The sequence below is a fragment of the Hemicordylus capensis genome, chromosome 1, assembly GCF_027244095.1.
Source record: "Hemicordylus capensis ecotype Gifberg chromosome 1, rHemCap1.1.pri, whole genome shotgun sequence".
NCBI classification, from domain to species: domain Eukaryota; kingdom Metazoa; phylum Chordata; class Lepidosauria; order Squamata; family Cordylidae; genus Hemicordylus; species Hemicordylus capensis.
Window position 1 is genome coordinate 135,884,124 of NC_069657.1, and position 25,411 is coordinate 135,909,534.

Below are 25,411 nucleotides of genomic sequence, written 5' to 3' on the forward strand. Positions count from 1 at the left end.
ACACATGGATACTAAAATATTTAGAAACAACTGGTGTCAGCAAAAACATTCAGATATTTATTTTAAAAGCAATGAGCATGTGGAGTACACAGTTAACAATCAATGGCGAGACACTTGGACAGGTTAGCATTAGAAGAGGCATTTTCCAAGGGGACTCACTATCCCCTCTGTTGTTTGTAATCACCATGACTCCACCTTCACAAATACTAAACAAAACAGGCCTCGGATACCAAACATCTAAAACATCAAGTCAAATCAACCATCTGCTGTACATGGACGATCTGAAGCTGTATCGAAAGTCCCAGTCAGAAATTGAATCACTGCTAAACACTGTCCGTATATTCAGTAGTGATTTAGCAATGGAGTTTGGACTAGACAAGTGTGCTGCATTAATAATGAACAGAAGAAAAATAAGAAAAACAGAAGGAATAGAACTGCCCAATAGAAGCAAGATCAAGAACCTGGAAGAGGAAGAACATTACAAATACTTGGGCATTCTCCAGGCTGATAACATCGCACACACTGAAGTTAAAAGAAAAATTGGAAGTGAATACATCAGGAGAGTTAGAAAAATCCTCAAGTCCAAACTCAATGGCGGGAACACCATACATGCCATAAACACCTGGGCTATACCTGTTATCAGATACACTGCAGGAATAATAGACTGGACACAGGCAGAGCTAGAGATGCTAGATCGTAAGACCAGGAAAATAATGACTATCAGTCATGCTCTGCACCCCCGCAGTGATGTAGATAGGCTATACCTCCCTCGCAGCTCAGGTGGAAGAGGAATGCTGCAAGTCCATCAAACAGTAGAGGAGGAGAAAAGAGGCCTTGAAGAATATATCAAGGACAGTAAAGAAGATGCACTTTAAATGGTCAATAAGGAGAAACTATTCAACACCAATGAAAGAAAGCAGGCCTACAAGAAAGAACAAGTCAAGAACCGAGCAGAAAAATGGAAAAGTAAGCCACTGCATGGTCAATATTTGCACAATATAAGTGGAAAATCAGACATCTCCAAGACCTGGCAATGGCTTAAGAATGGCAACTTGAAGAAAGAAACAGAGGGTTTAATACTGGCTGCACAAGAACAGGCACTAAGAACAAATGCAATAAGAGCAAAAGGCAAAAAATCAACAACAAACAGCAAGTGCCGCCTTTGTAAAGAAGCAGATGAAACCATGGACCACCTAATCAGCTGTTGTAAAAAGATCGCACAGACTGACTACAAACAAAGGCATGACAAGGTAGCAGGGATGATACACTGGAATATCTGCAAAAAATACAAGCTGTAGCCAAAAATTGGTGGGACCATAAAATTGAAAAAGTTGTCAAAAGTGAAGATGTAAAAATATTATGGGACTTCTGACTACAAACAGACAAACATCTACCACACAATACACCAGATATCACTGTAGTCGAGAAGAAAAACAAGTCAAAATAATCAACATAGCAATACCAGGGGATAGCAGAATAGAAGAAAAAGAAATAGAAAAAAATCACAAAATACAAAGATCTACAAATTGAAATTGAAAGGCTGTGGCAGAAAAAGACCAGAATAATCCCAGTGGTAATTGGTGCCCTAGGTGCAATTCCAAAAGACCTTGAAGAGCACCTCAACACCATAGGGGCCACAGAAATCACCATCAGCCAATTACAAAAAGCAACTTTACTGGGAACAGCCTATATTCTGCGACGATATCTATAACAAAAGCAACAACTTTGATAATAAAATTCAGCCATCCCAGGTCCTTGGGAAGGACTTGATGTCTGGGTAAAACAAACCAGTCAATAACGCCTGTCTGACTGTGTAAATAAATAATAACAATAACAGTGCTAACATTTGGTCTCTCATTCGCATGCAACCAGGGTGGACCCTGTTTAGCTTGGAGGACATGTCATGCTTGTTACCACAAGATCAACTCTCCTCTTTTAAAACTGGAGAATGTGGGCATCAATCCCGTTATCTCTTGCATGCTAAGCGAGCGCTCTACCATTTGAGCTAATTCCCCTTGCATGGTGGTTTTGTTCTGAGCTTGAAACGGGCCCTTTATTTACAGGGCAACACTTGAAACGGTCTGTTTTTAGTCAAAATGTTTGCACATCCCTAGAGCAAATGTGTATGGTGTTAGTCTGTTCTTCCTGGGATTCCCAGGTTAAATGCTAAGAAGCTTTGTACCTGGCAGAGGTGTGCTTACCTAGAGAGGCTGTAAGTGGCCCAGAAATCTGGAATTGTGCAGGTTTAATCTTGTTACCATCGGATGAGATTTCAGAGTTAACATATGCAAGACCCAGAACTCTTTGTGCTGAATTCTACCTGATGTTTGCATAGGAGATAGGTCTGTTCTGGGATCTGGAGAGTCTAAAGATCCTGTGATCAATGACACCTTGGACGCTTTGAAAATGGTCATCTTAGAGAAAAGTTAAAGGCTTTTGTAGCATGGAAGTCTTGGACTCTGTTTGTAATTACAGATTAGCCAGTGAAGGAAGATGGTGGTGGTGGTATTATTATTACTGTTCATCCCAAACTGCCAAGTGCTATTCAAAAATAAAAATAAAACGTGCTGCTTACAATCTAAAGCTGGGTCTTTCTGCTTCTTGTCTAAAAAATCCACTTATTTCATAAGAGTTCTGTCTCAGGAGATCAGTTTTGCACACACACTTTACAAAATAGACTGCTTAGATTGCTTGGTTGAAGCATTGTGTAATGGTTAGAGTGTTGGGGTTAGAGTGTTGGACTAGGACTGGGGAGACCCAAGTTCAAATCCCCATTCAGCCATGAAACTTACTGAGTGACTCTGGGCAAGTCACTTATCTCTCAGCTTAACCTACTTCACAGGGTAGTTGTGAGGATAAACATAACCATGTATACCTCTCTTTGCTCCTTGGTGGAAGAGCGGGATATAAATGCAAAAATAAATACATAAATGTTCCCTTCAAAAGGGCTTCATGTACAGATTAATGAGGAGAATCCAGAACCTTGGCTGGGGTAGCGTGGTCCCAGGACTTAAAGCAGTTTTTAGCTGCATCAAAATAGCCCTAATTATATGGTGACGGTTGGGTAAAAGTAGTTGTTACAGTGAGTTAAGATACTGCATAAGTGTGTTACTCCCATGCAAATTCAACATGGAGTTTAAAGGCAGTAAAACTAGTACCAACAAAAAATGAAAAGTTGTAAACCATTAAATAAGTTATTAGTCCAAGAAAATAAACTAAGTAATGAAGCACAATGTGTTTAGGGCAGATTCTTCTTCTTCTTCTTCTTCTTCTTCTTCGGGTTTTAGTTTAGGGACATGTGGTCCTAAATTCTTTGTGCAGATGGAAGATTCATCTACCTTTTGGATTTCACTGAATGCTATATATTTGTGGCCAAGGTATCTTTTTAAGTCCTGGGTCAGAAGATTGAGTGATTTAGTTATATATCAAATACAAGCTGCATTAGGGTTGGGCCCTGTGTAAGGGAGTGTTAACATCTGTATTGCTGGGTGCCATTAGATGAGAGAATGCAAGCTTCTTGACACTACATGGTGTTTTTAATCTCCTGCTCTAACTGCTTTTAATAGAACACCTTGGATTCCCCCTCTCTCCCCACCCTGTCATTCTTTTCAGAAAGACAATGCTGAGAGCTAAGCTATCAGGAAGCGAAATCTGGCCTGCAGGTTCTAATAACAAAGGCAAATGCTGTATCTGGCAGATGAAATGTAATTTCTTTCTCTCTCTCCATGTTTCTTTAGATGTGCTAAACCTCACTCTTTACTTTTTGAAGAAACTGCAGTAGGTGTCAAATTTCGAAGTGACTAGGATTGTTTAATCTGAATAGGTGACTCTCTTTTTGGTCATGGTCCTAATGGATTTGGAATCTGAATTAATCCATTAATTTGAAGGCTATATTAACTCTGTAAATTCTGATAAGATTTCCATTACTCTGATGCCGCATGCTGTTGAGACCACACTCCTGTACCTCTGGAGCAGGTCCTACATTGTGAATATTAAACTTCTCTTGAAGCTAGAATTAATAGAATTCCTATAGAAACAGGCTCTTCCTAATTGATGTTGCTTTCTAGTTGGTAGCCATATGAAAAGTAATGCACCCCTAAAGTTGGGAGCAGGGTGTTAATTGTAGGAAATATTTTTATTCTGCAAATCAGCCTCCTATACAGAGAGTATATTGTCATTAATATAAAGAATTGTAGCTTATAAGATTCTTGAACTATAACTGATACTTTATGATGAACTATCTTTCATGTCAGCCACAGTTACAAGTAGGGCTGTATTTTTTCTGAAGTGTCATGTTACCAGATTTGGAAAAAAGAATTATCAAATTGCTGTAGGTTTCCAGGTAGAGGAAGCGACAGACCTAGTATGTCTCCCTTCTAAGTGTAAGGTCATATCTGTTACTTGGTGTATTCAACAAAATTAATCTATCATTTCAGCATTTTTTTAATCCAGTTGGTCCATTGGCGGGGGTTTTGGAATGACATTTCAAATATGACCCCTTCTGAGTCAGAATTCTGACGTGGTTGTGTGTTTTCCTCTCCTCTGGGAAACACTTTTGTTGAATCTTACTCTTTCCCATCCTATCCTTCCTTATGAGGCAAGGCTACAACACCTGGGGCTTTTTAATTTAGAAAAAAGATTACTGCAGGGAGACATGATAGAGGTCTGTAAAATCATTTGTGGTGTGGAGAAAGTAGATAGAGAGAAATTCTTCTCCCTCTCACATAACACTAGAACCAGGGTCATCCCATGAAATTGATTGCCAAGAAATTTAGAACCAACAAACGGAAATACTTTTTCACACTACACATAATCAACTTGTGGAATTCTCTGCTACAAGATGTGGTGACAGCCAACAACCTGGATGGCTTTAAGATGAGTTTGGATAATCTCATGTAGTAGAGGTCTGCAACGGCTAGTAGTCTGAGGGCTATAAGCCACCACCAGCCTCAAAGGCAGGATGCCTCTGAATACCAGTTGCAGGGGAATAACAACAGGATAGAGGGCATGCCCTCTGCTCCTGCCTGTGGGCTTCCAGCGGCATCTGGTGGGCTACTGTATGAAACAGGATGCCGGACTAGATGGGCCTTGGGCCTGATCCAGCAGGGCTGTTCTTATGTCCCCCATCCTTGGGGAATTAGATCAGGGCTTGACAGATGCCAGGTGCCAGGGTGAAATGCTCATTTGGTTTAATGAAGAAACTGCTGTATTAAAATATACAAGGAGGTCTTGCCTCTACTGCAATGTGTGTTTCCCTAGATAAATGCAGATATGTGAATTGAATCCATTCATCACATGATTGACAGAATGGCATTGATGATGAATGAGGTTCTGATGGGTGCTGGTGAACAACCAGGAACTCTAGCTAAGTAGGAATATCTTTCTTCAGTGAAAGTAGTGGCATTACACGTAGCTTGTGTTATTGCCTTTCCTGTCAAAGACAATCAGAACTGCCCTTGGTTTCCAATTCCAAGCCACAATTCCTGTTCTGTTGCTTGATCTATATCATGAAGCAAAAATGTCATCTTTTGCCTCAACCTCACTTTCCCCACTTCCATAGATGAGCTAATGAGTTCCTATGTGCCAGCTTGTTTCATGAGGGTAAATTAATGAGGTGTACAATATTATTAGAAATGTCAAGTGCTTATATAAATGCTAGTTATTAACACTAAATGCTATCTAATATTTTAGTCTCTGCAGATTTATCTTTACTGATGGCTGCTTTTAAACCTCTGCTATAATACAGTTTTTCTTTCACACAGGGCATTCAGCATTTAAACAGGAAACATCTAGCAGCTATTCACACGAGCAGCGAAAACCAGGCTATGGAAGCTGTACCCAGTTTTCGCTGCATGTGAGAACCGCTGGGAGCTGCGTGGCTCACGGCGGCGTAGCGGTGCGCCCTCTTAACGTAGCTTGCCGCTTAACCCAGGTTTTGGAGTTGTTTTGAAGGGCTGGAGCAGAAGCCTGGGTTCAGTCAGTCTTGATTTTCCCAGATGTGATCTTGCACTTTCAACTTGGTTGGGTTTCCTCCCAAAGCTTCTCTTCTACAACATTTTAAACACGCATATTCTCAAAAGACCTATTTTAATTATAGTTTATTTGATTGGAAATTATTCAGGGTCCCTCTTAAGGAACTCATTTGCCTGTTGCTTTTGGGTGTTTTGTTCATGCTCTGCTTCTGTGGATTTCATTCATTTAATAAACTCCACACTCCTTGGTCCCCCCCCCACCATCTTCTGTCTTTCCCCTCCCCATTCCTTGGCAGAATTCATTAGTTAACGACAACATTGCTTGTAAAAGACCTTCTCAGCTGGCGTTTCTTCCACACTGCTTAACTAAATTTGTGAGCTTGTCAGTCTTCTAGAATACCATGGCTTTACTGAGCTTGTTTCACAGAGCTATTGTGACCTATTTTAATGTGCAGCCTCTTCTGGTACACATTTGGGTTGTTCCATCATTTGCTAGCATCGCCTTTCAATGTACTTATTATGCCACTGTTTTTCCATAATAAACCTAGTCATGCATTTTTGCACTTAAATTGGCTGCAAAAACCGTGTTAGGCTGCAGTGCCTGCATAACTTGTGTAGAGGATCTGGTGGTGTTTCACCTTTTCAATTTTGTCTTAACAGCAAACCTTTTGATACGTTTACCTACTACCATGACATTGCATAACACGCTTTTGACAAGAAATTCTGAAGAGCTTCTTGGTTCCCTGTTTGCCCTCAATCTCAAAATGTCAACAATTATTATAAATGTTGAGCGTTTGATGTGTATTCTTTACAGAACCCAAGAAGAGGTTCTTTTAAAAACATTTTTGTTAATACCTAGATGTAAGGGGGGTGGGAATCAATATTTTAAATTGAAACACAAAAATGTTTAAAATGCCTTGGTTGTATGGTACTCTTATGCATAGAGTACATGATTCTTGTTTGATAAGAAGCCTTGTGTTGCAAGAACCTTTTAATAAGAGGAACATGATGTTTTTATTAAGTTTTTTCCCATTGTAGGTTTTTACAGGCTTCAGTTTGTAAGACAAGAATTGAAGCCACGTAATAGGCATGCTCCCAAAACAAGAATAGGAACTTTTGGCTAGGACCATTTGTCCTACCTCCCTCATCTTAGATGCTTAGAGTTATGATCTGCCAGATACTAATCTGAGTGAGAATCTCACTTTCATGTGCACATTATACCCTCTGTATACTGTTGTTAAAAGCTCTGTTTTCCAGCTTCTAGGCTTGTTGTATAAGGCTTTGGTCCTTAAACAACATACAAGTCAGTCAGTCGACTTGGAAATCTGGAACTGCCTAGAAATCAATTAGTTTTCTAATGTTTGAGCTAATTCTGTTATCACATTTAATTTGCATTATTACTTGTCCCCCCCCCCCCGCTTGGTTCTCTAATTTTTCAGAGCCCTCTGTGTCATATGAACACAAACCGAAGTTGCTCTTCTTTTGGAATAGGACTCCTGTTCTTAAGGCTCGAAAATCTATGCGCTTGAACTATAAATTGAGTTTCTGTTGTTTGCTCTTCCCATAATTGTGAAATCTCAAATTTGGGAGGGAGGCTGTGAAGCTGACCTAGTATGCTGTTAGAACTCTTATTGCTAGTATGAAACAGTAAGGCTGTTTATATTGAACTAATGTGAGCAAGGAGCCTTCTGAAAGGTAATTTTCTATTATGCAATCAGATGTGAAATCTGATGCATAGGCAATAGTATAATATATCTATGCATCTGTATTCTTTGACATATACATGGCTATTTAATGAGTGCTCTCATGTTATTTTCAGTACAGCTCTGTTGATTATCTCTGCCTACTTGCCAGAAGTGCATAATAAATAAGTTGTTACTCCATCTTTATATTTGTCAAATGCAATAGTCACTTTTATTGCATTGATGGTTTTGTCTTGCTCCAACTGAAAACAAGTTTGTGGATTAAAACATTTAATACTGCATATATCTATTTGTGATTTACAAAATCTTTGTTTAACATGTATTATAATAGCAACTAGAGGCCTCACCAGCCTATATCAAGGTAACACAGTGTATCTAGTATTAAAGGTCGGAGATGATTTGCAGACCCAGACCCAAATAATGACAGGACACGCGTAGTTGGAAGTAACTAAAGGTAAAGTGTGCTGTTGAGTCAGTGTCAACTCGTGGCGACCACAGAGCCTTGTGGTTGTCTAGAGTAGAACACAGGAGGGGTTTACCATTGCCTCCTCCTGTGCAGTATGAGATGATGCCTTTCAGCATCTTCCTATATTGCTGCTGCCCTATATAGATGTTTCCCATAGTCTGGGAAACATACCAGTGGGGATTCGAACCAGCAACCTCTGGCTTGCTAGTCAAGCCATTTCCTGCTGCACCATTAGGTGGCTTGGAAGAAATAATTTAATGCATTATTTATTAAATAATTACAAACCTGCAACGAGGAATTGAACTAAAGTATGAATATCCCCTATGTGGGTCAATCTCATAGGAAGTATGCCCACAGGAGGACGAAGGACCAGGCTTTGATTCGGTCGGAACCTTATCTCGTCCATGAGGTTACCCCTGACGAGGGCATGCATGCCAGCCCACTGCAGCCCAGGTCCTAAGGCACTGAGCGGCATTAGCTGGCATGCATCTGAGTGAGAGTAGATCCAGCCCAAGAGTCGCGAGATCACCAAGCCTCCTCCATATTCCCACTCACCATGATGGCCCTCCAGCCCAACACTATTGCAAATTAACCTACCCTGATCCACACTCAACTGTAAAGTGACCAAATAACCTAGAGACATCCTTAACAAAGTCAGTGAGAAATAGGTGAAAAAAGGCCCCAACCATAGCCAATCAGCTGAAACCCAGAAAATTCCTACTTGGCCCCAAAAGGTGACTGGAATATCTCCCACTGAGTCAAGTGAAGGGCGGGAGGCTGCCTGCCCACAGAGCAACTGAGAGAGAATGGAACTCAGCCAGCTGCTTATGCAGGCATCCCTGTGCACTGGTTGGTCCACCTGCAACACGTGATGGGGACAAAATGGCAGCCCGTATGCCTGCTTCTCGGGCCAGGCCTGCAACTCTGCCCCGCCCCCCATCTGGTATCGCTGCTGATGCAGCGGAGGGGACGAGGAGCAGATCTTCATTTCTAGTGCAGCATTGACTGTTGACTTCATTGATTCAAAACACTAATTACACCGTTTCTAACCTTTTAATTGCTATTTTAATTATGTTTTATTTGTTATAAATTGTCCAGAAATGCAAGTTTGAGGTATACCAATATTGTATACTAACTACTTAAAAATAAACACGTTTTTCCTTTTTGGGGGTAGCCACTCATTGAAAGGCAATAAAAGAGGCTCAAGTTAAAGGGATTCCTGATAGTCTGAGATTTTTTTTAAAAAATGTCATGGATGCTTGGGATTAATGTAAGGAAGTTTATCATTCTGTGATCATAACACTTGTACTTTTAATAATTTTTAGGTATATGTATTGGACAGACTGGGGGGAGACTCCTAGAATAGAAAGAGCTGGAATGGACAGCAGTGTTCGGAAAATAATTGTGGATTCTGACATATATTGGCCTAATGGACTCACCATAGATCTTGAGGAACAAAAGCTTTACTGGGCTGATGCAAAGCTGAGTTTCATTCACAGAGCAAATCTGGATGGCTCCTTCAGGTATGTGGGTCTCCCCCCCCCGAACTTTACATTGCTCAGCTTTTCCTATTTGTTCACTTTCTGTCTAAACCCATCTGGTGCTATCCTCTCTCCGATAGCTGTACCAAAGCTATCCTGTTGCTTTTGCTTATCCTGTAATAAATAACAGGACCATCCACATCTCAGGTGGAATACTAAAGTGGCATCTGTCTACATGACCCCCCTATGATATGGGGCTTTTGACTTTTTTCTTTTTCGTTTTTGAAACCTCTTCCTTCTGTTGCTGTGCCAGTCTGTAAGTGATCCCCCCCACCCCCTTTTCCTTCATGTTAGGTTTTCTCAGCATTTCCCACCTGGTGTGCTGCAAGGCACTAGCCAGTGTGCACTGACCCCTGAGTTGGTTCCAAAAGTGGGGAGTTCAAATCACTGCTGTTTATTTATTTTACTTATTTACTTGTCATATTGATATACTGCCTGATGTGTATCTATTTAAAACAACAAATATAAAACAGAGTAATCCCAATTAAAACAATTGCACAGAATAAAAAGTTAAAACAATTTCATAGGATAAAAACAATTACACAGTTTAAAATTAATTTTAGTTAAAAGCCTGAGAAAACAGGTGCGTCTTAAGGGCTTTCCTAAAAGCAATCAGAGATGGAAATGCTCTTATTTTGACAGGGAGCATATTCTAAAGCCCTGGGGCAGCCACAAAGAAGGCCCAGTCCTGAGTCGCCCAGAGGATCTTAATAGGTGGCAGGGTTCATGACAACGAATTCAGGCTTCTGTGCATGTGTGCGCAGAACCCTGAAATCGCCCGTCTGCCTCATTTGGAGGAAGGCAGGGCCAAGGAAGGGAGTCTTTCACCGCCCTCTCTCTGACTCCCTCCTCCGGCTTCTGCAGTCAGTGTCAGTGCCACGGCAAGTGCTTGAGAGTGCTTTTCTTAATTCTGTTTGCTGCCTGTCAGTGCACCCGCCCCGGCCAGCCCTTCCCTGGAGCAACCATTCCCAGAGTTTGGGAGGCTCTGGGAGAGCTCACACCACCCATCCTGCTCCTCCGCTGCTCAGCAGCGGCATGGCTTTAAAGGTGTTTTTTTTAAAAAGACAAGCCCCGCCCTTAGGTGGCCATGCTTCCGCCGCCTCCCCCCGCCCCCTTGAGTTCCTGTCCCAATTTCAGCCAACACAGTGTTGGCAACCCTCACTCCCACCCTGCTTTTGGGTTCAGGTAACTGCCCTGTGTTTTCTCTAGTGAAGGCAAGAATTCATTCACCTTCTCCATATTCTCCTTAAGCATCCTTTTCATTCCCTTATCTGTCCAACCACTTTCCTGGCATTTTTCATACTTCTGATGTATTAAAAGTTTTGGTTTGCTGTAATTTTTTAGACAGATGTGCTTCTTAACTACTTCTTTTTTTAAAAAAATCTATTGTTGTCTTAAATTTCTTTTGCCAGAGCTTGTGTTCTGTTTTGTTCTCTTCATTTGGGGACATCTTGATGTGTATAGCTTCTTTGACTCTGCTCATTGGCCATGCTGGTATCCTCTTATACTTGATGATAACTTTCCTATTTTGTGGTATAGATTTTAGCTGAGCTTTTATTGTGGTTTTAAATGGCCTCCATGCATTTTGGAGAACTAAACCCTCTTGACTTTTGCTTCCAGATTGCTTTTTTTTGCTGTTTTCTCTTTTTAAAGTCCAGTATCCCTTATTTTTAAAGGGACATTTATTTTTAAATTATTATTTTATTTTTAAAGTCCAGGCCCCTTATTTCTGAGATGTTTTCTCTTTTAAAGTCCAGTGTATTTCTGCACTGGACTGACTTGGCAATTTCATACTTGTGTATATGTTGAATTTGATAGCACTGGTCTTCCATATTGGTTCAATTATGCTTACTTTTTGCAACAGGTTTTGCATGCCATTTAGGATGATCCAAACTCTGACTGGTTCCATGAAGTTGAGTTCTAAGACAAAGTTATTTTAAGATATCTAGCATTTGGTCTCTTTGGCATGACCTGTATATGAGGATGGACTCTTTTACTTTGAAAACAAGTCAGCAGTACAAAATGTAATTATGAGCAAAGTAATAAGAGTTGAAAGCTTGGAAAAAGATTAATAACAATTGGTTACCAGATGCAAGTTATCTCTTGTAGCCCTGGTATGTTATCTTTTGAGATGATTCAGTACAAAGGATCTGCGTATGTTGGGGTTGGGTGTGTTATTTCTCCCCCTGTCCCAGATAAATTGGACTACTACTGCTTATGCAAGTTAGTGTTCTTATTTAAATAATAACTTAGACTTTTAAGCAAATCACATCTTTTGCATATTAACTTTAAAAATAGGCTATAACCTACCTTTTAAAAACTCTTTTGTCCACACATCTAGGGAAAAGGTGGTGGAAGGTAGTCTCACTCATCCATTTGCCCTAACACTGGCTGGAGATACTCTGTACTGGACAGACTGGCAGACTCGCTCCATTCATGCCTGCAACAAACGGACTGGAGAGAAAAGAAGGGAAATACTGAGTGCGTTGTACTCACCAATGGACATCCAGGTTTTGAGTTCCGAGAGGCAACCATATTGTAGGTTTCCTAGATTTACTTATCTTTTTTCTGTACAGTTGAGTGTGGATTGATGCAATTTACATATGGGCTTCTAGTGGGAGGAAGTAGTGCCTGAAAACTTTAGAATTTGAACAAAGGCTATTAATTCCATTTCTATAGGTGGTAGTATTTAAGCAGAATTCTGGTTGCCTGTATGAACTCTTAAGAACAGGGATTCTCAATGTTGGGTCCCTAGATGTTCCCATAATCCCCCACCGAAGGCCGCTGGGGATTCTGGGAGTCCAATAACATCAGGGGACTCAACATTGAGAATCCCTGCTTAAGACCATGTCCTCAAGCCCTAGACTTGATGGTCCTTCATGGGATGGTGCCTAAATGCTTACAGAATGCTACCATATTCAAAGTCTACACAAGTTCAGATTGTTTGACCAAATTGTTTCCCCTGCACTTACTACCTCATCCTCTGGCCTCTCAATGTTATTGGCTGATCTGCCGTGACATCTTGGTGGGGCTTTGCAAACAAAGGTGTCGCAGTTCTTCTGCTTGCCATTGGCTTAGCTGCAATGATGTTTGAGAGGTTAGAGAGGGTAGAGCTTCACAAATGAATGATAGCAGTGTCGGGAAGCTTTAGAACTTGAATTCCAAGGTCTATGAGTCATTCGAAAAAATATCATAACTTCTAAATGCTGCCTTTGAGCGAGTCATTTCAGATTCTGTAGATGAGATCAGGACTAGTGGCTGATGCATGTGATTCTTAATAGAAGTAGAAATTGGACTAGAGAAATTAGACTAAAACAATGTAAAATTATTAGTTAGGGGGATATTTCCAGGGCTCTTGTCTGTTAAGCCAAAACTGTTTTTAACCTGGAATTGACTGTTGAATCACCTGTACAATTCTTTAAAGTCGTTTATACAGGTAAATTCTAAGGGATTCTTTGCTAATGTCGTGAATTGCTCTTTGGAGGGTATCATAACACCTCTTAAGATTCTCTGCAGCAGACAGGGCTGAGCTGCTCTGTGAAGTGGGTAAATAAAAAACGTAAAGATTTATCCCAGGGATAAGGGCTGTCTCATTTAGCAGACACTTGGTATTAAGTCTAGAATTTAACAAATATGAAATCTGCAGTCCCCCATAGGTAGCCTGGCTGTACTTTGAAAAGAGTGGTGGATAGGTTGACAGTAAACAGACATGGAATAAACAAAGGATCTGCTCTGGCTGAGAAACAGGTGCAAGATTTCAGCTGAAGGCACTGGGCATGTACACTGCTACAGTTTGTCCTAGCGTTCCAGATGGGGTTGTGTGGCGCTCTCTAAATTCTTGACATTTCTCTCAGCTGAGGGAATGTCCCACCCTTGGGTCACAGTATTTCTGGATAGTAGCAAGGAAAACCTGGTGCACAGGGAAATACTATCTACTAGAAATTGCTCAGATGCCACTGTCTCTTGACTAGGATCAGATTTGGATTCCATCTCTCCCCAAGTTGTTCTTGTATATTGTGAGTCTGATTATGGCCCATGTGCAGGACAATATGGGAGTGCATGGAATATAAAATGTGCCCCCACCCCACCCCCCCAATTATTATACCAATTTGCATTGCTGGGTGCTGCCTTTCTCTTTGATGCCTTCAGTAGAATCTGTTTAGGTTTTTATTGACATTTGGGAAATTTCTCAGCCATGTGTGTTGAGTGAAAGACGTGGACTTAGACTTGATGCATAGCTGCTATGGAGCATGGGAACAGTACTGGTAAATGTTTCCATTTTAGAAGCATACTTTTTTGGCTGCCACAGAAAATTGTTTGGAGATCCCTGGATTGGGGAAAGGGTGATACTCTTCCTCTCTAAATTTCTTGGCAGCTTCTTCAGATTGTAAACAGGGTGGGACTTTTTGAATGTGCAGTGAGAATCTTTGAAGGAGCCTGTAGGTCAAAGTGCTGAGATTCACACTCTAAAATGAAAGCTACATTGAGTGGTTTTCCCTCCTCCTGCAAGACTTGGACCCAAGATCATATTTATCTTAAATTTTAGTATTAAAATTTGGGCGCCTAGCCAGTGTTCTCTCTAATTTTTTTTCTTTTGTGTGTGGAATGAGTTTTGTTCTGGATGGCAGTATCAAAGCAGTGTGCACACACATGCATTCAGAGTCGGACCTTCCTGATTCATCCTGTGCAGGATATAAAATTAACGGAGAGAACATCAATAAACATGAGTGTGCGCACCCACCCACACCTTAGAGGGAACACTGAGCCTAGCATAAGGATGTAGTGCACAGTTGTTGCACAAAGAAACAATCCTGTTTTTCTAACTATTTCTTACAGTTGTGTAACCTCTTGCATGAGCCTATATATAGGCAAATGGGGAACTAGGTGGTTCTTCTTCCACTAGCAGTAGACAACTTTGGAGGGTATTGCAGGCAGCCACAAAGTCCTTTTGCATGCACCACTGTGGATGTGAATGTTAGAAACAAGTCAGGATCAGTTGCCATGTTGAATCTCGAGTTCAGATCATCGGTCTGAATGGATCCTGGCCTGTTACTTTGAACTTGATAGTGAAGAGAAAGGTTAAGGTGCAGTCTGCAGTGTGATGTACTGAAATGGGGATTGAGCAAATGGATTGTAGCCTACGGCCATAATCGGAAGAGCATATGGCTAGCATCTATATCTTTGCATTAATGTTTCAAGAGCTACTGCCACAGAATCCTCAAACTGCTCCCTGAATTCCCAGAAATTTAAAAAAGCACTATGCAGACTTGGCCTGCAAGTTATCTAAAGGGAAATTACTACACTGTGAATACCAGCTGTCGTTTTCTTTTAAAGAACTCATGGGCCAAATCTCTAAACTCTTTTAAAGACTTCATTCAGGAAGGTGTTTGGGGGTATGGTTTTAAGTATACTGAAAGAGTATATGTATTCTGTAATATTACATATATGAAAAAAATATGTTGCTGAACTACAACTCCCATAAACCCCAACCACAATAAATTGTAGCTGGGGGTGATGGGAGTTGTAGTTCAGCAACATCTGGAGTACCATAGGTTGGGAACCCCTGCTGTATATTAATTGCCTACCTGAATCATAGCCTAAACTGTGCTGCTCAGCATCAAATGCCTGTCTTGCTCCTTGATTAAAAATAAGTGACTTTGCATTATAGGAAGCTAGCTTTAAGTACCCACTGTTGCTTGGGCTTATAGTGCAAGTTTCTCTTTCTTATTGCGTCCATATCCGTTCTATAGATATACCCATTGTATATTCATCTGTCTGTCTCTGTGAGGTTGTTGCTGGGATTCCTGGGTTCCCCAGCGTTACTCATAGGGTCCTAGGAAGTCACTGTGCCAAGTTTGGTGCCAATAGCTCAAAGGGTGTGGGAACACATAGGGAACAGACGAACAGACATTCAATTTTATAGTATACAGTTTTAGAATATATGCATAGTCATACTAGAGTAGATGCATGCTGCTAATAAATACTATATGATTTGTTTTAAACTCTTTTCTTAGCTCAAAATATAACATTTCAGTACTCTCCTGGAATTTGGGGGAAAGTGGAGGTCTTTCACTCATTTCAGGGAATTTGTCTTCCTCTGAGTTGAAAATTATAACGTCCCCCTCACCACTTGTTTAATTTTCTTAGTTCATACACCCTGTGAGGATAACAACGGTGGCTGCTCCCATTTGTGCCTGTTGTCGCCAAGAGATCCATTTTACAGCTGCAACTGTCCCACTGGAGTCCAACTTGAAGAAGATGGCAGGACCTGCAAAGCAGGTAACCTTTTTTCTTTCTCTTTCTCTTTTTTCTTCGGTTGCGTTTCTGGTCAGAGAAGGAGTTGTTCAAGAGTATTCCAAAATGCACAGAATATGATTTTACAGATGATTTTGGACAGCTTGATTTATTCTTTGTCTACAGACTGGAAATGTGATTAAGCAGTGATTTCTGTGTGAGAGTTTTGTTCTTCCCTCTCCCCACCTCTAGTATAGGGTTTTTATGTATATCAAGTCAGTCTATTGAAGTTGAATCATTTAACAGGAGCGCTAGAGTCCAAGGCTGTAGAACTTGCCTATGTATTATAAAATTCAGGATTAGCTTTTAAAGCACAGGGAGATAGAGGTGAAATAGACAACGACATCATGGTCCAGTTTGGAAGTCAAGCAAAGCTAACCTCAGCTTTGTATACCGTCTTTTAGCCTTGGGAGCATGTACTTCCCCATTCCCTTCACATGTGAGCCTCAGAAGTATTTTACTTCTGAATGTGGTTAGAAACAAGTCAGGATCAGTTGTCATGTTGAATCTCGAGTTCAGATCATGGGTCTGAACTGATCCTAGCCTGTTTGTTTCTCCAGTCAGAGTTGGAGTACTTATTTATTGTTTCTAAATTATTTTTACATGTATATTTCACTCTTCTTCCAAAGAGCCCAGAGCAGTGTACATGGGTTGTTTATCTTCACAACAACCCTGTGAGGTAGGTTAGACTGAGAGAGAAGCGACTGGCCCAGAATCGCCCAGTGAGTTTCATGGGTGAATGGGGATTTGAATGTGAGTCTCCTTGTTCCTGGTCCCACACTCTAACCCATGGGTGGGCAAACTTGGCCCTCCAGCTGTTGTTGAACTACAGTGCCCATCTTCCCAGCCACCATAAATAATGGCTGGGGATGCTGGGAGTTGTAGTCCAAAAAGAGCTGGAGGGCCAGGTTTACCCACGCTTGTTCTAAGCACTACACCACAATTCCCAAGGCTAAAAGACAGTATGCAAAGCCAATGTTTTCTCTTGGCTCCACATGATATCCAAACTAACCCATATTTTTATATCATGAGAGACAGAGAACTTGGCATCTCTAAGAATAACAAATATTATGTATATGGCACAATCTATATACGTAGTACTTCACAGAGTATGAGAAGAGTGGTTTCTACTTCTTCTTCAGTCTCCCATTGTCTCCCCTTGGTCCCCTTGCTTTATTCTAGCACAATGCTGTCAAAATTATTCACCTTTCTCATTGCTTGGGTCACATGAATCCCTTACCCAGTTCCTGTACTGGCTTCTTGTCAGCTCCCAGTTCCTATGAGACTTCTCCTTCCTTTGTTTCAAACCCTCCATGGCCTTACCATCCCTTATTTCTCTGCTCTTATACATATATCTGCCAGTGAACTTCGCTTATCCCAGCTCCACCACCCACAGGTGTCATGCTCCTTCAAACAACTCTGCACTCTCCCCTCCCCCACCTTGCTGTCCTGTACATAGTTTTGAAATTAACCTCCAAAAGGTACCTGCCCACAAAAAATTACTCTTCTGCCTTGGGGCTTAGCCATGGCGGTGCCAGAGCATCTCACTCTCATCTTTTTGCCATGCCTTTCTGGGCAGCAGTAGGTTCAGTACCATTTGAAAAGGTGATCATTTTCCTTTTAGCCAGCTGCTGCTGATCTCTCTCTCTCTCTCTCCCTCCCCCTCCACTCGCTCGCTCAGAGTCTAGAGTGAGGCAGGAAATGAGGGAACCACCTCAAATGCTGCCAAGCCTGCGGAGCTTTTGACATAACCCCCCAGCCCCAATACCTTAAGGTATCTAAGCTTCAGTATGTGCAACTGAAATAACCACATATTCTTCCTATCTCCATTTCCCTCTGCCTTTCTCCATCTTCCTTTAATCTATTTGTAGTTTGTAAACACCTTGTGGCAGGGACCTGTCCTAATCTCTGTAAAGCACTATGTATACAGATGGCAGTATATAAAGAATAGTAATGGATTGTATCCCATTACTGCTTTCTTTGTATTTGTAATAGCTGTATAGGGGCAGATGTTGGCTGCAAGTGCCCATCCTGGAATGTTCATATGTGATCCTCTTTTTGTCTAACATTCATTTGAAGATGTATATTTTACAAAAGCCATCTACCTCTGTCCACTTTCTGTTGGATTGTCTACAGGAGGTTTTGGAATGTAGGTAAAGAAGAGTAATTGTGAAAGTGGTCATAAGCCTATGGCGATTTTTATTTTATTTTACATATTATATCCCTCTCTTTCTCCAAGGAGCCCAGAGCGGTGTACTACATACTTAAGTTTCTCCTCACAACAATCCTGTGAAGTAGGTTAGGCTGAGAGAGAAGTGACTGGCCCAGAGTCACCCAGCAAGTCTCATGGCTGAATGGGGACTTGAACTCAGGTCTGCACGGTCCTAGTCCGGCACTCTAACCACTACACCACTATGGCTCTCTTTTTTTAACAAGCAAATATCTTATTTAACGTAAGTCTCTGGGCGGTTCACAAAATTACAATAAATACAAATTAAAAGGTGAAAATGGTACAACAATTTAAAATTTAAAACGTTAAATTTAAATTTAAACGTCAAAACTATTAAAAACCATCAAACTATTAAAACATATACAGTCTTTAAAAAAATTATGATGTTTTTATTAGTAATATAAGTAAAAACAGAAAAGGTTACATTTCTGAGAGTCATTACTGATTACAAACAAGAACATATCCATCTTAAAAACCTCCTCTGTATGCAAGATACAAATAGTAATTATATATATGTGTGTGTGTGTGTATAATTCTAGAGTAAGAAATACTAACATGGGCCTCAGTCTGACCATCATAAAAGTTCAAGCCTCTAAACCAATTAAACATCCAGCAATTAAACAACATCCAACAAAAACATATACAGTCTTTTTATTCATATTGTATTAAAAATATATACAGTCTTGAGTGTGACCAAAACATAAGGCTGGCACAAAACCAGATCAGGACCTACCATGTATTTTTTAGTAAAGGGAAGATGGCCCAGCTGTTCAAAAATGGTACTGTTTCAGGTATATGCTTGGAACGTGTGCTAAACCTTGGATTGTGAATCGGAAAGTCCCAAGGCTGTTGAGTAGAATTGTTTGCCTAGATAAATACCAAACTTGAATTTAAACAATATTGGGGTCTCTCTTTAGATTTGCTCAGATGTTAGTGAGCACAGCAGCACTCATGGTTACAACTACAAAAGCGTGGAGGAAGTCCTGCCCTGCCGTTGCCACTCAGCCCCTCCTGTCAGGTGCAGCATTGGTGTCAAGGGAGAAGCGCTGTACCTGTGATGTCTGGTGCTTCGGTGAGCAGCAGCCTGAATTTCCTGAATTGCCCGAAGCTGCTGCTCGTGGAAGTGCCAGCCATCATGGTTTCTGTGCTTCACCCTTTACCCAAATGGCACTGTAACTGTGAGCGCCTGGCAAGAGGCGGTCAGTGACTTACTCCTCACTTTTACAGCTGTAACCGCGAGGGCCATTGCACTAGGGAAGTGCATGAATGGCTCATGCTGGCGCAGGCTGGGCGGGGACCAGCTCCCTTAAGAAGCAGGTAAGCAGGTCCTTACCTGTTCCACTGCTGCCCTGCCACTTTTTTCTGGGCACGGTGCTCGTTCTAGCAAAGGCCACACAAGGCTGCGGCAGCGTTTGCTGCAGCCTGCATGGATGGCGTCGGCATGCACATAATGATAGCAAATAACTTTATATGTACACAATACTGTATTATCATATTTTAAGGATTTTTTCAAAAATGTATGACCTGTTGTAATATGACAAACATCTTGTTAATTATTAGCATAATTGATCAGCGGGAACCAGCAAATAACAGAAGTGTCAGAATGAGAAACACTAGCTTTGTTGCATTTTTACTGCAACATTTTGATATCCTGCTTTGCGCACCAGAATCCCTTGGGTTGTCTTTGCCATCAAGAGGTCTCCCATAAATATTGCAAGACATTGGGGTACAAAGTGAATAAAACAAAAGCCAACCTTGTAGACATGGACATCCAGTAATTCGTGAAAGAACCAATAAGAGACCTTATGGGTTGTGATTGTAAAAGCACCACAATTAGGCACATGGGAATAAAAGTGAAATTTAAATTAGACTCATTTAGAATTCATGATGGGCTTTTAGAGGAGAAGTTGAAGAAGGAATTAGTAAAATGGGATTAAGTATATCTTTCCTGAATGGGTGAAATAGCCCTAATTAAGATGGGTCTCTTGCTGAAATTATTGTTGCTTTTCAGAAGAAAGTTGCCTATGAATAGTTCCCCAATTTAACTTAAAGAATGGGAGAAATGTAGTTTCAAATTTTGTCTAGTTAGATAAACATTCCAGACTAGAGAAGCATACATTCACGTCCTCTTAAAGAGGATAGAGTGAAGGCTGCTACATATAAGCCTGTATTTCTATACCACCCAATTGCAGTTTCTTATACTATGGGTGTCTTCAAAAGGAAGATCCTGGGGAAGAGACTTAGAAGAGTTTTATTTTAAGACCCCTTTGGAACATGTTCATTGTCTTATGAAAAAGGAAGGAAAAAAGGAACAAATTGCCAGTGTTTTTATTGCACGTCTTTGGGTGTTCTGGAAAAAAATATCAGCATATTTTGCTTATTGTAAATGGTACTTTAGTTGTTTAAAAAGGCTATCGTGTGGAATAAAATTAACAACAACAAAGAATATCTCATACGCGCTAGGGATGGGCCCGGTCCGGACCTGGGTGGTTCGGATTAGGGGTGGGGGGTCGCTTTAAGAGCGGCAGGAGGGTTTACTTACCCCTCCTGCCGCTTTCCCGCTTGCCGCCGTAAACATACGAGTAATTGGGGCAGCAGGATACCTCCCTGCAGCTCCTTCCCCGACGTTACTTGCAAAACCTCCCAGGAGTGCATTGCGCGCGCCCGCCCCAATTACTTGTATGTTTACGGCGGCAAGTGGGAAAGCGGCGGGAGGGGTAAGTAAACCCTCCCGCCACTCTTAAAGTGACCCCACCCCAGTGCCGGACCGCAGTTGGCGGTTCCGTGCACACCCCTAATAGGCGCAATGGTGTAGAGTTTGATGAACCAAATGAGCGTCCACTGTGCAGTGTGTTCCCTTTCTGTCACCTCATCTCCCTGAGACTTTTGCTGTAAGTCAGGGTTTTTTTTAAATGGGCATATACAGTCCTGCAAATTGAACAAATTTGTATATGCTGGAAATACCAGTTTCATTTATTCCTGGTGCTGCACTTGTTATTGACATGCTTTCTAAGGTACTGAAAGAGGGGTTTTCTGCCTTGCTTAAATTAAAAAAAAAAATCCCTCTTTCACAGCTATAGAAACCTTTACTGAATGCTCAGAACAAGCTTTTCAAAACATTCATATTGCCCTGGTGTTTTTGGCAATGGGAAACGGCCCCAGTGGGCATTTAGGACTTTGGCTAAGGGCACAGAAATGAGTGACTGTTTATATGGCGTTAGTACCTTTCTATTGTTGGGTCAGACATTCTTTCAAGGGCTTTCTGTCAAAAGGGAGGAAAGTGGAATGGGAACAGGAAGTCTGGTTTTGCATAAGAATGTGGCTTTTGGGTTCAGTTTTATGGATTATTTCTTTCCCAAGCTCTGCATCTTTTGTGGCTCTCTGCCTTATGCCAACATCCACGTGCTTCGATTCCTGCTCTTATTAATTAACTCCTTGGTAGCCAAAGGCTGACTTTAATGCATTACTCAGAGGGTAAGGAATTGCTTTTTTCCGAATCGAACACATTGATGGAACCTGCCCAGATCAGTTTGGCCTTCGCTCTAGAATACAAACCACAGAATAAACAACTTGCATGTAGTGGCAAACTAGTGCAGCACTCGTAAACGTAAAGTGTGCCGTCAAGTCGATTTTGACTACTGGCTCCCACAGAGTCCTGTGGTTTTATTTGGTAAAATACAGGAGGGGTTTACCATTGCCACCTCCTGCGCAGTATGAGATGATGGCCTTTCAGCATCTTCCTATATTGCTGCTTCCCGATATAGTACCAGCGGGGATTCAAACCAGCAATCTTCTGCTTGTTAGTCAAGCATTTCCCCGCTGCGCCACTTATGGTGGACATGCAGCACTCTTACTCACCTTCATATAGAGTTCAACTAGATGCAATGTGAAAGATTCCTGATTAGGTTCTCATGTGCTTTTTATAAGTGTGTGTGTGTGTGTGTGTGTGTGTATGTGTGTGTGTGTGCGAATGGGATCAGGTCATATTCATGGTTTTGGGGGAAGAGAGTATGTCACTCCCCTCCGCCCCCGCCGGTACTCTCAATTAAAATTGTTCAGCTGAAGCTGCTAGTGTTTGCCCCACACAAATGACAAATTGCAGCTTCAGGGCAGTGATAATGCCGAAAATAAAGCAGGGATAAAGGATTAATTTTCCTCCATACACCATGGTCTCATTTCATCCCATTCCTGGGAGTGACTGTTTTAAACAAAACAAAACTACAGGAGATCACAGATCTCCTGTTTCAGGTCTAGTTTGACATTTAGTTATCCTACTCATTTAACTATAATTCAGCCTAATGGTGCAGCAGGGAAATGACTTGACTAGCAAGCCAGAGGTTGCTGGTTCGAATTCATGCTGGTATGTTTCCCAGACTCATGTGCTTTTTATAAGTGTGTGTGTGGATGGGATTATGGGAAACATCTATATTGGGCAGCAGCGATATAGGAAGAAGCTGAAAGGCATCTTCCTGCGTGGGAGATGGCAATGGTAAACCGCTCCTGTATTCTACCAAAGACAACCACAGGGCTCTGTGGGCACCAGGAGTCAACACCAATTTGACAGCACACTTTACACACTTTAATCATTTAACTATTCCACATTTAACACAGCACAGAGCTCACAATTGTATGATATTTTCCAGTACAGAATGGCAATACCTCTGTTTTATGGTTACAAATTATTTCTTCTTTTTTGCACATTATTTATTTGAAGCCTTCACTTTTCACTGTTGCATTTATAATTAAAGATACAAAAGATTCAGCAGCATATATCTGGAGAAAACTTGGGCCATTTCTCCTGTGAGTATCTTGTAAGTGTAAGAGTGTGTGTAAATAGTCTTTTGGTGCCTTAGAGTTATTTCTCAAAGGACAATGCTCAACAGTGTGAGCAATGCAAACTTGGCCCAAATTGGTGGACGTTTTAGCAGGTGTTCTGAGATGTGAGTGAACAAGTTGAAGTAACTAAATGGTGTGTTGTTTTCCACACAACGGGCCTCAAAACCTACATCAAGATTGAAGTGACTAATTATACATGTGTGTGCCCTGGCACACATGCGCGCACGCGCACACACACACACACACACACACACACACACACACTTTACTGCCTTTCTGACTTAGCTAGGCTTGAACTAATTCAGTAATCCAGCCACTTCTGAAAATGGAAGGAATAGGTTAGTTAAGATATGGAAGCTGATCTTCATTGTTGTTATTACATTCCATTAAACTATTATTTTGAGATTGTTTTTAAAATATCCTCATTAAAGAAGCTCACTGTTTTTGAATACCTGAAACTGTCATTCATAGCTGGTGGTTCTTTATTGGATTGTAAATGTTGAATATGCAGATATTCTTCATGAATGTTGGGTGAGGGCATCAGGATGGTGTGTGTGTGTGTGTGTGTGTGTGTGTGTGTGTGTGTGTGTGTGTATTTTGCCAGTTCAAAATATCTAATTTCAGGATAAATATGAAACAATTTACAAATAGTGGCATATGTACTCTCACATTTCATTTCTCCATTAGATATTGTGGTAGAGACACTTGTCATACAGTTCCTCTAGTAAAATAAAAACTCTTACAATGAGCCTTTTAATTCCTTCTCCATGCAGTGCTGCATGTTAACCAGACTTCATTGTATTGAATGTTGTCATTGTTTGGAATGTTGGCAAGAATATTAACTAGCGTGGTATTTTTTTCTCCAATTCTGATTATTTACAACAGTGTTCTCCTCAATACTGTGCAGGGGAAACACTCCAGATATTTTCATTTGTTATTTAATCTAATGTGATTTCTCACTCATCTGTGTGTGGCTTTTAAAAATTGGGTTGTCTTTAATAAAAGTGAGGATGTGTTTCCATGTTAAAATGGCTGGTACAGTGGAACCTTGTCATGGCAATTATCTATTTTCCAAAGGTGGCAATACAGTAGTTGTATGATTTGCCAGCTAAGATTTTGGAACTTGCTAATTTTCTTTCCTTTTCCAAAAGTAAGTGCTGGCAAAATGATGGTTGTAAAAATTTAGCAGTCTCTGAAAAGTGGGGAGGGAAGGGGGCTAGCAAGGTTCCCACAATAGAGCATTGTTCTAGTCTGATTAGTAGACAAGACAAATGGGAAAGGAATAGCATCGCATTTTCTGTCATGGATTAGCAAAGGCAACCAGTGCTGTCTACATTTGTTTAGGTTGGGTGAATAAATTGGAGCATTTGTTACTGTATTATAGATGTCTTGTCACTTGTCAAATGTGAAGTGGGCCAAGGGGAGAATGAAAAGCAGCTCTTGTTGAGCAGGCGAGATGGGCTGCTTAGCTGCTGTCAGCTCTGATTGGAGTTAATTTTGCAAATAAAATGCAGCTGCCATTTTCAGAGCTGAAACATGAATTTTTAATAACAGCAGCACAAAACAGTCTCGGACAACACCTAATGTGAGCATTTAGAATTAATTAGAGGGAATTTTAGAGAGAATTAGAGAATTTTTACCTTGGCTATAGATGTACACTCCCCCACTTCTCTGCTTTGTGCATGGATTCTAGCTTATACTACAAAATGAGAATATATAGTGTTTGGGGATTGAGGATAAGTGGACCAACACTTGTATTCTGTGGGTTGTTTTTCCTTTCAAATTTGTTTACAGTTAGCAGGTGTTTCTAAATGCATCTTGTTAAGAAGTATAGACTTGTATGACAAGATAGCTGGCGTTTTTGAAATAGAGAGGGAAAACTGAAAATCAGACTATTTAGGGAAGTGGTTTGCAAAGGAAAAGGCTTTATGTAGTTTTGTTTTATTTTGTCTCCTACTTCAGTGCAGAAAATCTTTAAAAAACCTAGTTTCTTGTTTTTCTTTTATAATTAAGGAATTGAATTAAAAAAATTTCTTGCTTAAATGAGCAATCATGTGCTGTTGTTTATACATTCCTTTCTGTATTTTTGTTGGCAAATAGTTGCTATAGAATTTTATTTTAAATAGTGAGAGCAGACACATTGCCTTTAAACTAGACTTTGGCTGAGGAAGGGATTTTCCATCTGCAGCAGATTTTCTGTCAGAGTATGCTGGTGAACCCAGAGTTTGGGGGATTGGCTATTCTGTATATCATGTGAGAACTGTCTGGCTGCCTCCATCTAGATGTGATATGAGCTAACACTTTAGGTGCTATGTTTATAGGTAGTGAATTTTACCCTAGATCATAAGGGCTAAATTATATGGCCTTCG

At 40.8% G+C, this 25,411-nt stretch overlaps 1 protein-coding gene across 2 annotated transcripts in view; it reads left to right on the forward strand.

Moving 5' to 3' along the window:
• The window catches only part of LRP5 (LDL receptor related protein 5), a 222,312-nt gene that overhangs the window by 65,461 nt on the left and 131,440 nt on the right, over positions 1-25,411 (forward strand). For both annotated transcript variants that reach the window (XM_053261771.1, XM_053261780.1), the window contains exons 3-5: positions 9,467-9,664; positions 12,024-12,220; positions 15,830-15,961. In XM_053261771.1, coding sequence (XP_053117746.1) covers positions 9,467-9,664; positions 12,024-12,220; positions 15,830-15,961 — 527 coding nt within the window. The remainder of the gene's footprint in view (positions 1-9,466; positions 9,665-12,023; positions 12,221-15,829; positions 15,962-25,411) is intronic.